The 16,773-nt window shown below is 36.8% G+C and overlaps 1 protein-coding gene across 1 annotated transcript; it reads right to left on the bottom strand.

The window, feature by feature from the left end:
* Nucleotides 1-608: 608 nt before the first annotated feature.
* LOC133777589 (coatomer subunit beta'-1-like) lies at nucleotides 609-11,793 on the bottom strand. Its single transcript, XM_062217284.1, has 10 exons — nucleotides 11,703-11,793; nucleotides 11,525-11,637; nucleotides 3,057-3,128; nucleotides 2,730-2,918; nucleotides 2,465-2,605; nucleotides 2,291-2,365; nucleotides 2,002-2,178; nucleotides 1,826-1,917; nucleotides 1,627-1,743; nucleotides 609-723 (listed from the first exon to the last, which is right to left on the bottom strand). The coding sequence occupies exons 1-10, from the start codon at nucleotides 11,791-11,793 to the stop codon at nucleotides 624-626; spliced, it is 1,167 nt and encodes a 388-aa protein (XP_062073268.1). The 3' UTR covers nucleotides 609-623.
* Between the last annotated feature and the right edge of the window lie 4,980 nt (nucleotides 11,794-16,773).

The raw sequence follows: 16,773 nt of genomic DNA, 5'->3' as shown, positions 1-16,773 counted from the left end.
ATAAGGGACATTCGCTTTTTAATTGAAACATAAATCATGAAAAATGTAATTATATTTCCATTTTCATCATGAAATGTTCAAAAGTAGGCCACTTATGTGAAATTTTGAACTTATATTACTCTTTGTACTATCAGCTTCATGATACAATATTCATGTCAAAGAAAATGATGCCTCTTGTGCATACATAATGACTAAAAGATAATGTGAACACAGTTCCATAGGTAAGTAAAACACATTAAATATTTTTAAACATAATGGGTAAAGATAAGTATTTAAGTGGAAGCTGTACTCGAGTGAACTAAAGGGTGAGATGAAAGGGGATACTATTTTAAATCCTTCTCATAAAAAATAAATGAAAGAGAATACATGCCCAATGGACATAGCTAATTCTCCCAGCTGCTTCCACTTTGATTCACTTTGGGCTTTGGTAGCAATTTCCTGAAAGCCAAACAAGCAAATTAATTTGTAAAGAATAGAACTTAGATATCATTGTTGACAAGGAAAACTTTATTACAGTTGCTCATTAAAGAAAAGCTCCACTATAGGTGCATGATTCAGTAATATTCCAATTTGTCCACAATCTTACATTGAAAATAAAAAGATTGTACCGTTGCAATCTCAAGTCATCCCAGCTGTATGGCCAGATCAAATTTGTAATCAGGATCTGTAGCCACTTCTAGCGCATCATCCAACATCCCTCGAGATTCCAAAAAACGAGCAACACTAAAAAGCAAAAATAGATTCCATGATATTATCAGTTGCATTTCAGAATGCTTTCTATCAAGACATAGAAAAAGAATGCATTTGTATGCAAACAAAAAATCCAGGAAAGACATCATGGGATGGGGATAAATGTCAGTTCAGTGGACATATTCATCAAGATAAATTTGGCTGTTTTTCTGCTCCTCATTCCTTGTCTCGTGCAGAAAAGGATGTTATAGGGCTTCAGTTCTACAGTGCAATTTGTGCAAATAAATATTTGCTAGTTGAGATTTGTCTACTAGATTTGTATTTGCTTATTTCTTCTCTTTTTCTTGGATGAGGAGCGTTTCATTAAAAAAAAAGTGAGATTTGAGAAAAATCTTAATCCCTTATGTACAGAACCTGTGAATGAACATCATATGGAAACACTTGAAAATAATAATAATAATAATAATAAAAATAAAAAGCCCACTAGAATAAGGATTTAACCACTAAAAAATTGATTATAGTTTCTCCATGCAAGCAAAAATCAGAAATCCCTTCAGTTCACATCCAAACTAAAGCATCAAACCATAAAATATGGTGCCACACATATCGGTCAGACTAGAGATATATATTAACCAAGTAGCTGAAGTAATAATTATTAACAGAAATTTTCAAATACAAAAACCTATACTCCTGCAAACTATCACATATCAAATTTTGAATCAGCAATAAGCATATTTGTTCATAATAATTAGACTTTATAATTCAAGCAGGTGGTAAAATAGACATTTAGAAAAAGAGGCAAAGGAAAAGAATGCTAAATTTAAAACAGTTGAGCTTCCTTTATGCAGAAGGACAAGACATGGAATCATAGTTTAGGATACCATGGGTATAGGATGCTGCACAATAATTTGCCTATGCAAGCAGATGTTACCTTACCTATTGTGATGTTCTGGAGGAATGGTTGGTAAAATTTGATTTGCATGATCTAGATCTCCACGCATCACAAGAGTTTTGTATTCAATCAAGCTGAGAAGTAAAGTGTATCCCTTGACACTACAAAATGAAAGGCTCACATTAACAATTAAAATCAATCCCGAAAAAAATATTTCCAGAAAAGCTAACAATAAACACTCACTTGAAGTCTTTATCAATAAGATAAACCCAACTTTGATTGGCCAGATATCCCAACAAGTACATAGGTCGGTCCAGGTGGCACATAGTTGTCACCTGAAATATCACATTGCATCAAAATGACTTTACAATCACAACCAACACTAAATAAAGATGTTGCTGAATTCAAAAATTGTTTACCTCTCCGCCAACACAGTAATTAAGACGCCAAGAAGTGTTAGTATAGATGAAACAATCGCCAACCCAAATTCCTGTTCTAGCACGCTCATTTATTTCATAAAGCAGCTCAAAAGCATCCTCGACACCTTGTTCATCAACTGAACTTCCACTGTCAAAAAATGATGATACAACATCACGCTGCCAAATAGACAACATTAATTTAGTAATGTGACACACCAAGCTTAAGGTACTTCAATATACAAAAAGCTTAAACATATTCTGAGTGCATGTAGCAAAGATGTGTTCTTACATTGTATTTTAGTATGTAGAATGATGACTCACTAGCTATTGCCACCAAATCACCACTAACCGCCAAATAAACATTCTAGAATAGTAAAAAATAAATCACAAGTAAATATTAGTGAACATGACAATATAGCCAATAAACCACTGACATAGTGAAATATCAAATGGTCAATCACACTTTCACATTAACATCGATCCTCCTAATTAATCTGCATTCAACCCAGTCATAAAAGCAGATGAAGTCATTTGAGCACATTGCTAATAATGTCCCTCCATACATGTGCTCACATAAGAATGTAGGTCGAATATTTTTCTTCTTCTGAAAAATGCCATTTCAGTAGAACTCCATTAATGAATAATTTGTTTATCATCCACAACCATAAGACTCATAGCAATCTCAGATTTCAATCCTCTTCCAAATTATGCATTCAAAAGGGTCAAACCTGGAATGTCTTGTTAAATAATTTTATCCTTGTTGTACTTTCTCTAACTGCGTATTCTCCATCTGATGACCAGGCAAATTCCAGTGCTGAGCCAAAGGATATATTTCTCCAAGCTAAGGCTGTATATATAATGTACTCGCCATCTCCACAAACAACAACAAACCTCCCATTGGGATTGTGTTTTAAGCTCTGACACCAAACGAAAAGTAAAACACCTTCATATTTGGTTTAAATGCAAAATAAGTGAAGCTAGAAACTAACCTTCTTTAGGTCATCTCTCCAAATTGCAACTATCTCTGACACCTTGCTTGGAAGGTAAGATCATGCCATTAAAGCTGCTTCAGGTATTCGGTTACGGTCCAACTCACCACCCTCAAACAACTTCATATAGAAGCTAGTCTGAATCAACCAACACAAGAAATGTATGTTAGGAGAAGAATTGCACCTCAAGAAGATATAATAAATAAATAATTTAATTATAGAGATTCACATTTTACCAAAATTTCAAGAAGAAAGAAGAGGGGGCTCGGACCCCTCTGCAAGACCGAGCCACCTACGACCTCTCTGCGAGACCGAGCCACCCACCCCCTCCGTGAGACTGAGCCACCCACCCCCTCTGCGAGACTGAGCCACCCACCCCCTCTGCGAGACTGAGCCACCCACCCCCTCCGCGAGACCGAGCCACCCACGACCCTGAGCCTGTCGTTTTCACAAGACCCACGAGCCCTTGTCATTTGCGCCGTTTGCCGATGATAGGGAAGGTCGGGCTCCATAAAGATAGGTGAGAGAGAAAGAGGGAAGGAGAGAGGTCTGGTGGGAGAAAGAGATCCGAGAGAGAGGAAATGTGCCTCCTATATCGCCTTCGAATGTGGTGTAGCCCTTCCCAGGATTTGTCTTCCGTGAACGGGAGTGAGAGACTGAGAGAGATAGGTCTACGGGAAATGGGTCAAAGGGAAATGGGAAATGGGTATGCCATGAAAAATGAGACACGGGAGAGTATACCAGGAGGAGAAAGATTGAAGAAAATGAGATTGGAAATGGGTATAGGGGAAATGGGTACACGGGAAAGGGGAGTTACTGTACACGGGAAAGATTGGCGCTTTTTTATTTTACTTGCCGCCTGAAACTTTGATAATATACCATAACTCTTTTTAAATAGTATTATAATGATGTGTTATGGTAATGGGTGTTTGGTGTAGTGGCAGTTTTATCACCTCAAGTTCTAGCGTAAAATAAATAGGGAATGACCCTTGAGAACGTTCTGTCCTTAGGCCCCTTAGCGATCACCTAATCATAACCAAATAGGAAATCCCATCAATAAAATGAGTAATAAAAGGTTCACGGACTAAAAACCATCCCCGGGACCTTGAATACTACTGAAACGGTTAGTAGATTTGATCCCGAGCCTTGAGATTCAAAAACCCACTCTCAAAACTGACTAAAACCCAATCTGGCACAAAGAGGATAGGCGGGTCGCGACCTGCCCCCAAGGATCGCGGCGTGCCCCCAAGACAGAGAGCCCCTTGTCTGGGTGCCAGGGGCGGGCCGCAACTTGCCTGTGAGGGTTGCAACATGCCTGCCAGACAGAGCCCAGGAGAGGCTCTAGAGTTCATTCAAGTCGCGACTTGCATGAACTCAGTCGCGACTTGACCCCGCGAACCAAGCTTCCCTACATTTTCCTCAATCTAAACTAAAAAAAAACCTATCAAACCAATCCCAATATCACAATCAATCGTCAACACAACATTATCACTAGTTTAGTAGATAAACCCAAGCTCTATAACACTTAAAACACCATCAAATACCCAATTACACAATCAAACTCTCAACTTACAAACCACCTTAGAAACAAAGCAAAATGAGAGATTTAAGCTTAGAATCTTTACCTCAGTTATGATTTAAATCCCTTCAGTTACTGATCACGATCCTAAACCCTCAATCATCAAATCCTTAAGCTTCAATTCTCTAGTTTACTTCAAAATCCCAACCGAGAGAGAGAAAGAAGTAATCGAGAGTGAGAGAAAAAGAAACCTCTGTTTTGCCTTAGTTTATTCCACAACCTTCGTAGCTTAAGCATATCTAATAGTCAAAATGATAGAAATTCCTCTAGGTCCAAATTAATCCTCAAAGCCACCCAATGGCATAATTTTCATTTCCCACCTATCCCATTAATCATAATCAATAGCCTCCAATTCCCGTTACTCCCAATATCCTCAAATAATTAATAAATCATATCTCATTACCCGCTCATTCCTTGTAATGTACTAAGCGCCAAATTACCCCTAGGCTCACTTCGAGACCAGTAATTAATCTCGTTATGACCAAACCGCTAACTTGCATCCTAGGATCGTTGTAACGTCCTACTTCCTTAGAGTCGTTACTAAGTGAGTTTAAAACATGCAATTAACTCGCTAATCGAGGTTTTAGGTAAAAAGTGTAGCTAAACTGTAATAAAAATCATATAACTGGAAAATGTACTCAATCGTTTAAATTATAAAGCATTTATACATTTGGGATCCCATAATACCGTTTAGAAATATTTACAAATCAAAATATTTACAAGAGGGTCGCGCTCACCAAGAACAATGTCGCGGCCCGAACCTTCGAACCCAGAAACATCCCCCATTTTCACAACTAAAACCAAGCCAATTTACCCCAAAACCAATGTAACAATTCAATTTAATCACCACAATAGTTCTAGAATGGTCCCAGCAACACAACCTAACAAAATGCTAGCTTAAAACCTCATTAAATCCCAAATTCAATCTTAAGAAAGACTAAAAGACTTAGGAAAGCTAAAAACTCAGAGAATAATCACAGAATCTAAAGGCTAAAATCCCAGTTCAAAGTTTACCTCAACCTCTGCTTGAATCCGCAAGTTCAAACTGAGCTAATCCCCAAGTTTAGAGCTCAAATTCCTTGCTGAATCTTCAATGTTTCCCTTGGTAAGTTTAGAGAAAATAAGAGAGAGAGGAAAGGGAGACAGGGCCGGTTTCCAAGTTTCTGAGTGTTTCCTAAGTGTTGTTTTACTTATCCTAGGTCATTTAAGTTACCTCCAAGGCTCGGGGTACCAGAAACGTCCATGAGGGCAAAATGGTAAATTTCCCCGATATTCCCAGTAAAATATCTCATGCTCGAAATACCTCTTGACTCGCCCCAAGTCGGGTATTCGAACCTGTTGTGACTTCCTAGCTAAACCGCTCCCCAAGACTGTCTCAGATCGTGCATCATAACTATATCACCACTCACACGTGGTAAAGATCACAAATATTGCATCTATGCCTTCAACGGGCTAAAATTACAAACATGCCCCTAATAACCAAGTGGGGCCCACATGCATATTTAATTCTCCAAAACATGCATTTTTAATCACATACTCATCAAATTCACATATTAAAATAATAAATCACTTATTGCCCTCCAGGCACGCTAATCAAGGCCCTAAGGCTTATTAGCAAATTTGGAACGCTATAATCGTCTCATGCAGAATAGCTCAAACATATCCACATCATAATGTGGTCTCAGCCATATATCACATACATTCACATAAATATACAAGTATGCCCTTAACGACAAAAATTATAAAATTGCCCTTCTAATAAGAAGTGGCCCCACATGCATGCAATTATCATCATATAATAATATAACTCACATAATCATGTATATAATCATATTATGGTATATTAAATCAATTATGGCCCTCCTGGCCCCCTAATCCAAGCACTAAGCCACATTAGGGAATTTGGGACATTACAGTGGTGGACAAGCAGCCGCATATGTACACGTCGCCACCGAAGCTCTCCAACTCATGACTGGTCAAGCTTTCCTTTTCCTTTATCTACACCACAAAGCACCCGTGAGCCATTGCTTAGCAAGAAAACTTAAGCATATGCATGAACATAAAATATAGATTCCCAGATACTTATCTAGCATGTCCAGCAGTAATAACCTAGTCATACAATCATTTAGTTACAAATGAATGGTCATTGGACCAATTTGGGGCTGTTGCCCTAAACAGTTGACCATAGAGTCAACCCCGGGGCCGTATGCCGTAGCTATGTGACCATAGAGTCACCTGGGGCCCTTGCCCTTAGCTTTGGGTAACTAGCCATAGAGCTAGCCAAACACCTTTGGTTTTCCAATGACCATAGGGTCATCCAACGTAATAGTACGTTGTTTATTTTGGCCATAGCCTTTCAACTAGCACGCAGCGCACTATTGTTGTCCTTGACTAATAATCCAAGCCCTGATCTAGGTATTCAAGTATCAATATAGAAATAGATATGGATAGGCATACCTCAACAAGATAAACACGCATACATGTTAATCACATAACATCATCAGGTAACCATAATCCCTAGCCACGCAATAAACACGCATGCTTATTTAACGGGGAAAATCCCTAGCCACGCAAACCATGCGGGCAATCATGTAACACTTATGGAGATATAGAATATTCAATTATATTTAACCAACGAGTGAAGTGATAACTTAAACATAATCATTCTCAGAGGCCCAAGCCTTATTCATAACTATTATTTATAGTTGGGCCAGGCCCTAATCACATATACCACGTATTGGGTGCAGTTTTCTTACCGCAGGTCTGAGTATAGCGTAAAATAAGAATGACCCTCGAGCACAACCCCGGTTCTGAGCCCCTAGCGATAACCTAGTCCCAACCATAATATAGGATTCCATAAAAAATGAGCAAATGAAGGCTTCTAGACTGAGTCCTAGCCTATGTGACCTCGAATTCTACTAAACTGGGTTGTAGATTTGATCCCGAGCCCTGAGGAAAAGATTACTGTCACTAAAACTCACCATTGTCAAAACAGCCATGGCGAGCTGCGACTTGCCCTTGAGGGTTGCGGTGCGCCCCTCAAGTCAGAGGCCCTCCTCCCCTGATAATTGACATGGTCTACAACCTGCCCCTTAAGGGTCACGGTGTGCCTCCCAAATAGAAGCCTCCCAAGGCCCTGGGTTCGATTGGGTCACGGCCTCTCAAGAACAGGGCTGCGACTTGGCCACGCGAACCCAGATTTCCTCCATTTTTCATCAGCTAAAATCCCAAAACTATCCCATTTCACTCTAAAACAATAATTCAATCCATATAACAGTTTTAATATCTTGCCAGTGACAAAACCCAACAAAAATCTAGATTAAAGACCCACCAAAAACCGAAATCTCATACTTGAGCCACAAGCTCAAGAACACCTCAAACTTAGAAAACAAGGAAGAAATCAACTAGAAGAGGGATTAAAGTAGCTATGAGTGATGCTCTCCTGACCACAACCAATTCCCGAATCCTAACCAAAGCCTTCAATTCCTTGGTTTCCAACCAAAATCTTCTTAACTTCTCAAGAGTAAACTTAAAACAGTTGAGAGAGAAAGAGAGAGGAGAGAGAGAGATAGAATTAGTTTGGGCATGTGAGGTGTTTGAGTGTTTATGTTTTGTTTCCTTCAGGCTTAAACTACTTAAGCTAATCCCGAGGCTCGGGGTACCAAAAACGTCCCTGAAGGCAAAATGGTCAAAATCCCTAGTATTATTTCCTAATCTCACTAACTCCAAATATATCATCGATTATTCATTCCCATTACGCGATAACCCGATTTAATGCTAAATACCTAAAATACCCCTTGACTCGCCCCGAGTCGGGTATTGGGTCCCGTTGTGACTTTCTTGCTAACTTGCTACCTAGGATCGTCTCGTGCCAAGTAACCCAAATAAACCCACATAATAATGTGGTCTCTCACATACATAACATATATATATATACAATTATGCCCATAACGGGCCAAATTACGAAAATTATCCTTCTAATAAGAAACGGGTCCACATGCATATTTAATATCCCTAAACATGCATAACTAGTTTTATTATCATATAACTCACATAATCACAATCAAATATATCAAATAAACATATAATTCTATATATTTCCATCCTGACCACCTAATAAACGCCCTAAGCCTTATTAGGTAATTTTGGGACGTTACAATCAGCTTCACCAACGCATTGAGGGGCAATTTCAAGGAACCTGGATAAAATTCAGTGCCCATTTCCTTAAACAGATCATCATACTTCTCATTCTGGGTACTATCATGGATGGGGGGGGGGGGGATCATGAAAAGATCCATAAAGTGCGTTGGTTGATTCATCAAAACTTAGATCTTGTCTTAGTAAGTCTACCAACACATCTGCCATCTCTTCTTCGTCATTCTCTACAACCTCCTCGATTGGGTTTGAAAAAGACTCCCCATGATAAAACGAAACCGTGTACAATGGTTGAATGCCATTTACAAACAAATGGTTCTTAATTTTTTGTGGAGTATGCAATTTAGTATTGAGACACTTCTTACAAGGGCATCGAGTAACTCTAGAAGAATTAAGGTGAGCTTCAGCAACTCCAACAAATCCATCCACACCTCTCCTAAAATATGCAGACCGTTTTGTTTGCAGTCATCCAACTCCGACTGTTTGACACAGTTTTCTATATAACAATTAAGTGAAGATCAAAAACCAGAAAAATGTTCATGTGTCCTATTCCACCTAGTCACTCCATCACTATCAGGTTCACAAACTTAAAAAAAATTGGATAGAGTTTCCTCTGTTACTATAACATTTCCCAATTTTACAAGTGTTTATCAATTCAAGAAAAAACAAGCACAAAAGATAATAAATTTTCTCCTTATATCTCACAGCAGACAAAGAAGCCCAAAACACACTTCACTATAACACACAAGTTATAAACCTTCTATTATCACTGCAGCACACAATATTTAATCTCATAACCTACTTCACTACGAATGAATATTTAAGATATTCAGACTCTTCTAACAGTTGAATAATATTATTAAAAAAATTCATATTCTTATTTCAAAAGTCAAATAAGATTAAGACATTCATAAACAAAAAATAAATATATTTCTTAAAACATTATTGTAAACCGAATCTATCTCATGCTATTAACTTACTTATTATTATACTAACATGTTATTACCAATTCATATTACCTATCTCATGCTATTCATATTACCTATATGATCATGTGATTCATATTACCTATCTCATGTGATTCGTATTACCTATCTCATGCTATTCATATTAACATTTCATATTAAAATTTCAATTCAACATAATAATAAAAATAAATTAGACATATAGAAACATACTTTTCACAAATGAAATTTGCGAATACTCCAAATCCAATGCAAACTTTGAAAAAAAAAATCTAATCAAATTTAAACAAAAACAAATGAACAAATTAAACCACAAATTCAATTCTAACCACAATCTCCTCTTTGACAAATAAAAAAAAATCCTAGAAAAATAAAATCTATTAATATTATTGACTTATTCTATCAATATATCAAACTAATCTATCAATATATCACATTTAACAAAATAAAACAAACTATATTGATTTTTAACAAAAAATTATAAACTATATTAATATTTAAAAAATATTATAAAAAAAAGTAATACCTAAGAGTAGGGGTGTAGATTGACGACAACAAGGTCGAAATGATGAAGAAAACTAAACAATGGTGAGGAAAAAAACCCCAAAAATGTGGCCCCAAATAATTTTATGCATAAAAATATTTGTTAAAGACATTTATAAACAAATAGAAGCAAAGAAAGAGAGATTTAGAGGGTGAAGAACTAAAAAAATATCAGTTAGAGGGACATACCCATTTGTGGAGGCGAAGGTTTTCACATCTATTGAAAGAGAAAGAGAAGAGAGAAAAGGGGATGAATAAAGGGGCTCGGGATTTATTCTGAGCGAATTTTGCCAGGGCATTTCACTACACAGTCAAAAGCTAAAAATGCGTTGGCAAAAGTCCTCACTTAAAAAATAAATGGAAGCACAATGTTTTGTATGCGACACACTTTTTCCAGCGCAATTTATTGCGTCAACAAAATGATGGGTTTCCCACCAAAATTTTGGCGCATGCTAGTGGGAATTTTTTTCAACCTTTGCCAGCGCCTTCCCGTTCACTCGCTGGCAAAAGTCAACTATACCGACGCAAAAAAGCATCGACAAACCGTAGACACTTTTTTCGATGCATTAGTGTACACATCGCCGGTCAAGGTAGTTTGCTGGCACGTAAACACAAACGTGCCAGCTAAAGCTATTTTTTTTGTAGTATCATTAAGGTCCGGGTTCGACAAAAAAAATAAAATTAACCCAAATGCTATAGAACATATAATTTAAAAGAACATAATTTTGATAACATTTTAACTTTCACTTACTCTTACTCTTTCATTAAGGATGATCGCTAGCGATTTTGTACTCTGCGTTGTAGAATACTTTTGTTTCTTCTGATTTTCCTTGTTCTTTACAGAGCGCGCAACAAAGTTTGGACTTGTAAATGACTGACAGATCTGCTTCCACTCCTCCTTGTAAACATCCTTAGTTGGGTTGTTTAGAACCTTGTCTCAATCCTCTAGTCATTTGTAGTATTTTTCAAAGTGTTCGTGTCTTATTGTTTTCCTATGACAATATCAGTCTTTCATCTCTCGATCGATACCATCTATACACTTTAAGAAATCCTTGCGGCCCTCTATTTTATAATACAACTATATTGAAAAATAAACATATTAAGAGTATATTTACTATATTAAGACACATTTAAAAAAGAATCGTTTAATATTTTTTTTACTTAGATCATGCCAAGGACTTGGACCTTGTATTGTTTAGGCACTGACTCCCAATAATCGAAATGTCCGGGAATTTCATTTTAATTTGGGTGCCCACAAGATGGAAAAAAGGAGTGTGCTCGCCCCCAACAACCTTGTACGTTTGCGGACAAAATGTTACTTCCAATGGTTTTCCATTTTTCTGCCGCCTCTCATCTAGATCTTTTCCAATAGTTGTGCCACGACTCTTTCTCTTAGTTGAGATTCCTGTATTTTTTTAATTAATATATACAGGATAAACATATTTGAGTGAATAAAAGAAAAAAAATTACTTGACTCACATGAAGTCGGGTTCCTATTAGGATCCGGTGGAGGATCACCACCAATGTCTCCACTGTGGGATCTAGCCACATCTACTGACATCTGCTAACACGACAGTAATTTAACCTATCTATTTTAATATTTAATTATTATTTATAATTAATTTTAGTTAGTATTATTTTAATTGATTATGTACTTTGAAATATGTTATTTGGAAACAAACTTTTTATTTCTCAATATGTATAATACTTTTACAGAGACACAAAACTAAGTAGAATAGTCACTCTCATCACTAATTACATCAACTTCTATCAGGCACATATTATTAGTATTATAATCAGTAAGGTCGACAAGCAATTCATCATCATCTTCTGCTTCTTCTACGCTATCTTCCATATCATATTCATCGTCATTAATAAATCCATCATCATACTGAACAACTGAAGAAGGTCGATGGGGCGTGTTGACTTGGGTCGCTGGTGCATTAGATTGTTGAACAACCAACTCTTCGAGATCCACAGTCAAAATAAAATTCGATGAGTTGGTCATGTACAACATCAACATTAGTAATCATATCTGAAGCATCTGGAAAGTCCCAAACTTGTCGATGATTCACTTCTTCGACAACTTTCCAATCTCATCCTCTAACGGGATCATCGATGTAGAATACTTGTCTCGCTTGGCTAGCTAGTATGAACGGTTCATCTTTATACCATTCACCACTAACGTTGATACTAGTGATATTATTTTCACTGATTGTTTTCTTCATCTTCGAATCTGTATTGAACCATTTACATTGAAAGAGTACCACCGAATAAGCACCACTAAAATAAAACTGGAGTATTTCTTCAAGTTGTCCATAATAGTTAAAACCTTATGTTCCAGAAACACACACTCAATTATTTTGTGTAATTCAATTTTGATATTTATTGTATGAAACAAATCGAACTCCGTTCACTATACATGCTTGATAGGAGTAGGCCAATAGTTCACCAAAACGTTTAAGGATGATATCCAATCACAATTGGGATACAACTCAGGGTCAATCTCATCGAACAACTTGTCATGATACTATCTCATTCGACTGCCAGACACACCATCTCAGGCATTTTTCGGTAAGATGAAATCGTCAACGACGACAACCGTCTCATCTACATCTTCATTCTCCTCAACTACCTCGTTGGCAACACTAGCTTCCACCTCACTGTGGTAAACCTGCTGCTGATAATTCTTTTGAAAACCCTTGTCAAAGACATGAGCCTCCACCATATCTATAATTTGTAGTTTAACATTGAGGCACCTCACGCACGGAAATTTAATTCTCCCGTCGCAGTCCACGTGTTCTTTTGCCATTTTCAAGAAGGCTTGGAGACCATTCCAATAAGCATCTACGATAAAAGAATAAACAACAATTAGACATTATTGACTATGTGTATGTGCCCTAATCCACATTTTCACTCCACTTCTAAAAAGGTAAAGAACCTCCCCTATTAAGATTTGTAGTATACATATAATTTAATCTACACTCTTAAAATGGTTTCATTTATGTAAAAAATTCGGCAGCACCTCCCTATGGTTCTCATAAGTGCGCACACTAAAATTAAGTTTGCCCACTTACAAGAACAAATAAGGAGAGAAATACTGAAATCTATACTAACGAAACAATCACTACAAGAAAAAGAACCTACAGCGACGAATTTTGGCGTCGCTGTAGATCAAGAAATCATCACTATAGGTATACAACAACGACATATCGTTGCCAAAACGGCGTTGCTATAGGTCTGTATGTGTAGCAATCTACAGCAATGAAAAAACACAGTCGTCGCTGTAGTGTTTTACTACAGCGACGACATGTCGCTCGGAGTTGGAAATCCTTTTTTCTGTTGGACTAGGATATTGCGACGACATGTCGTCGCTGTTGGTGGTTGCAAAATTTGAAATTTTCAATTTCAAAAACTTCTACAGCGACGACACGTTGTCGCTGTAGGTCCGTCGATCGCTCCATCAACAGTGACGACATGCCGTCGCGAAAGAGTGCGTTGGTTTATATGCCTTCAGTGATGACATGGTGTCGTTGTAGTGTCATGAAAACTCATATTTTTGTATTCAGCGTTCACCCTACAGCGATGACATGTCGTCGCTGTAGGTATACAATTTAAAAAAATAAGTATATATTTAATTATTATATTGGTTAAAATTTATTTAATAAAATATTAAATATTAATTAAATAAATAAATAAACCAACTTATTTAATTAAATAATAAAACCAATTTAACAATATCAATAGTCTCCAAAATGTAAAATAACAAAACATAAGTAGTATTCTCTCCAAAATAAAAAAAACCCCAAAATATTAATAATTTAAAAATAGTAATATAACAAAACTAAATGTCATTAAAATCAATTCCAAAGTCATTATCATCAGGCTGTTATGGTGGCTGTGGTGGCTGTTGTTGTGGTGGCTGTGGTGGTTATGGCTACTGTGGTTGTTGTGGTTGAAATCTTGCCATCATGGACTGTATCATGTTCATCTCCAAGTTGACAGGCTAAAATTGTGGAGGTTGGATGCTCGGATTTGTTGCTGGCAAATATTGTTGCATTTGCTGGAAGTTGTTGTTCTGGGTCATAAAGTCTTGACTGGAGTGTTGAATCATGGACTAGATTGTGACGGAAACGGTGATGCCTCTAATTGTGAAGAGGATCTGGTGGCGCTTGAGGCAAAGGTACTAGTTCCCTTCAACTTCCATCCATTACCTCGGTTGTGGCCACGACGTTGACCAAGTACCTTTGAGATGACTTGTGTCTCATTGACAGTGGCACTTCCTGCTTCAGATTCAAATTGAGATTGAGATTGAGATTGGGATTGTGTCTGGACATCATGCTGCAAGGCCTCATGCAGTTTAGAAACAAGACAATTAATACATAACAAAATTGAAAAATATACATAGATACAAAACTTAGAAAGTTACTTACATATGCATCCTTAGCATTCGTGTTCACCCATCCTCGTGTCGGATGATTGTGCATGTCATGGAACGTATCGATAATGCTGGGCAGTTCCTTAGTCTGAAGATTCATCTTAAGTAAAAAAAAATTTAAAAAAATCTCAGTTAAATATTGAAATTATTATTAAGATAACTTAAAATATTTCAAATTATCTATATATTTTTATTTACCTTCTTAAATCGAGGAGAAGCATAAGAAGTCGATACATGGAGACTTGGATACTTCTGTTTTGCTCTATTGGCAGCATTTGCCTTTGAGCGTGCCATGAATTGTGGAGTGCTGAAAAGGTTAACCAACTTCTGCCAACTCTCGTTGTCAATGTCCTCTGGTGGATTCTTTTTGGTTTTCTCGATATCATCATACCCTCCATGTTCATCAAAGTTTCTTTTCTTGCGACCTTTTCTATCCTTGTAGCGATCCTGAAACTCTCACTCAATCCCAGTCTCTATCAGTCGCCATTCAGGGAGAGCTCGGGGAAGAATGAAAAATTCCTTAAGATTTTTTAAATTATAAAAAAAACATTACATGTGAATAAGTCGATAAATTTACCTCAAGTTTTTGCATCAATCCAATCTTGTGCTCATCCAGAACACTCTGCCACGAGCCATAATATAACGGGACATGGTGACCAATAAGGTTGCTAATAAGTCTCATGAACAATGTCCCAAAATCACCAACTGCTTTGTAGGTTCCGTCCTTCAAATCAAATTGTAGGGTCAACGAACCTTTATTGTCGTTGACGAGCTGCTGCAAACTTTTGGATCGAGACCTATCTCTTCTTTTTGCAGCAACCGCTACATATGTTAATTAAACAATACAATTAAATTGAATAAAATAATAACAAATTTTCATTTATTGATAAAAGATAGACTAATTATATTATATTACCTATCTCACAGGAAGTAGGAGGAGGAGGAGGATCCGCTCCATCACTGCCATGAGAACGAGCAACAGTAGTAGACACATCCTTGTAGTTTAAATAATTATTAACTTAAACTCAGTTATAGTTGGAGGTTAATTACATAACTTAAATAATTTTTGTAATGCAGTTGAAACTATTGAAAAACAAACATTGCATGTCAAAAGTCATATATTGATTGAAAAGTCTTCAAATTAAAACATACACATTAAACATACAAATATGAATATGCATAAGAAAATAATATTCCTCATCAATGTCGATTCCTACATCATCATCTGTACTTTCTAAATCATCTTCACTAATTTCGTCATCATCATCGTCATTGATGAAATCATCATCCACATTCGGAACAGATCGAGACGTTTCCCCAATTATGCTGGTGTGACCACGTCAATCCAAATGCATAATCTCCAACTCTCCTAATTCCAAAGTGAGTACAAAACTTGATGAAGTGCTATCGTGTACGACATCAACCTCGTTATCATCATCGATACTTGGATAATCCCAAATCTTTCGATGATTGAATTCTTCTACTACCTTCCAATTTTTGTTTCTTGAAGGAACTTCCAAGTAGAAAACTTGTTTTGCTTGAGTGGCGAGAATAAACTAATCATTCTTATACCATTCAGAATTAATCATGATACTAGTTATGTTATTCTCAGTCACATTTTGACCCTTGCTTGCATCGATGTTGAAAGATTTGCATCGAAACAATACTACCGAGTAACCATGGGAATAACATAACTCTACAATCTCCTTAAGTTGGCCATAGAAAGTGAAACCATCGGTTCCTGGCACCGAAACTCCACTATTTTGAGTGGTACGTCTTTCGTCACGACTATGGACCAAAAACTTCACACTATTGACAATGCAAGCCTTGTAGGAGTATGCATTCTGATTGGACCCATTTGCTAAAGCAAATAATTCATCAGTACACTTAGTTGACTGTATTTGTCGCAAACGACCCATCTATAGAGTATGCCACAAAAAAATTCATCACACTATTGAGATAATATTAATCAATATGAATTTCATAAGAATTCTACAGTTTTCAAATTAAACCAGATAGGGAAATCTTTTTGAAGATTTATATTTCAATTTTCTCAAAGGCATTCACTGTATAGCACAAGGATTAACGTAAGATGATAGTTTG

Source organism: Humulus lupulus, chromosome 1 (genome assembly GCF_963169125.1).
Source record: "Humulus lupulus chromosome 1, drHumLupu1.1, whole genome shotgun sequence".
NCBI classification, from domain to species: Eukaryota; Viridiplantae; Streptophyta; class Magnoliopsida; order Rosales; family Cannabaceae; genus Humulus; species Humulus lupulus.
Note: the sequence above shows the minus strand (reverse complement) of the source record. Positions and strands in the feature narration are given on the sequence as shown.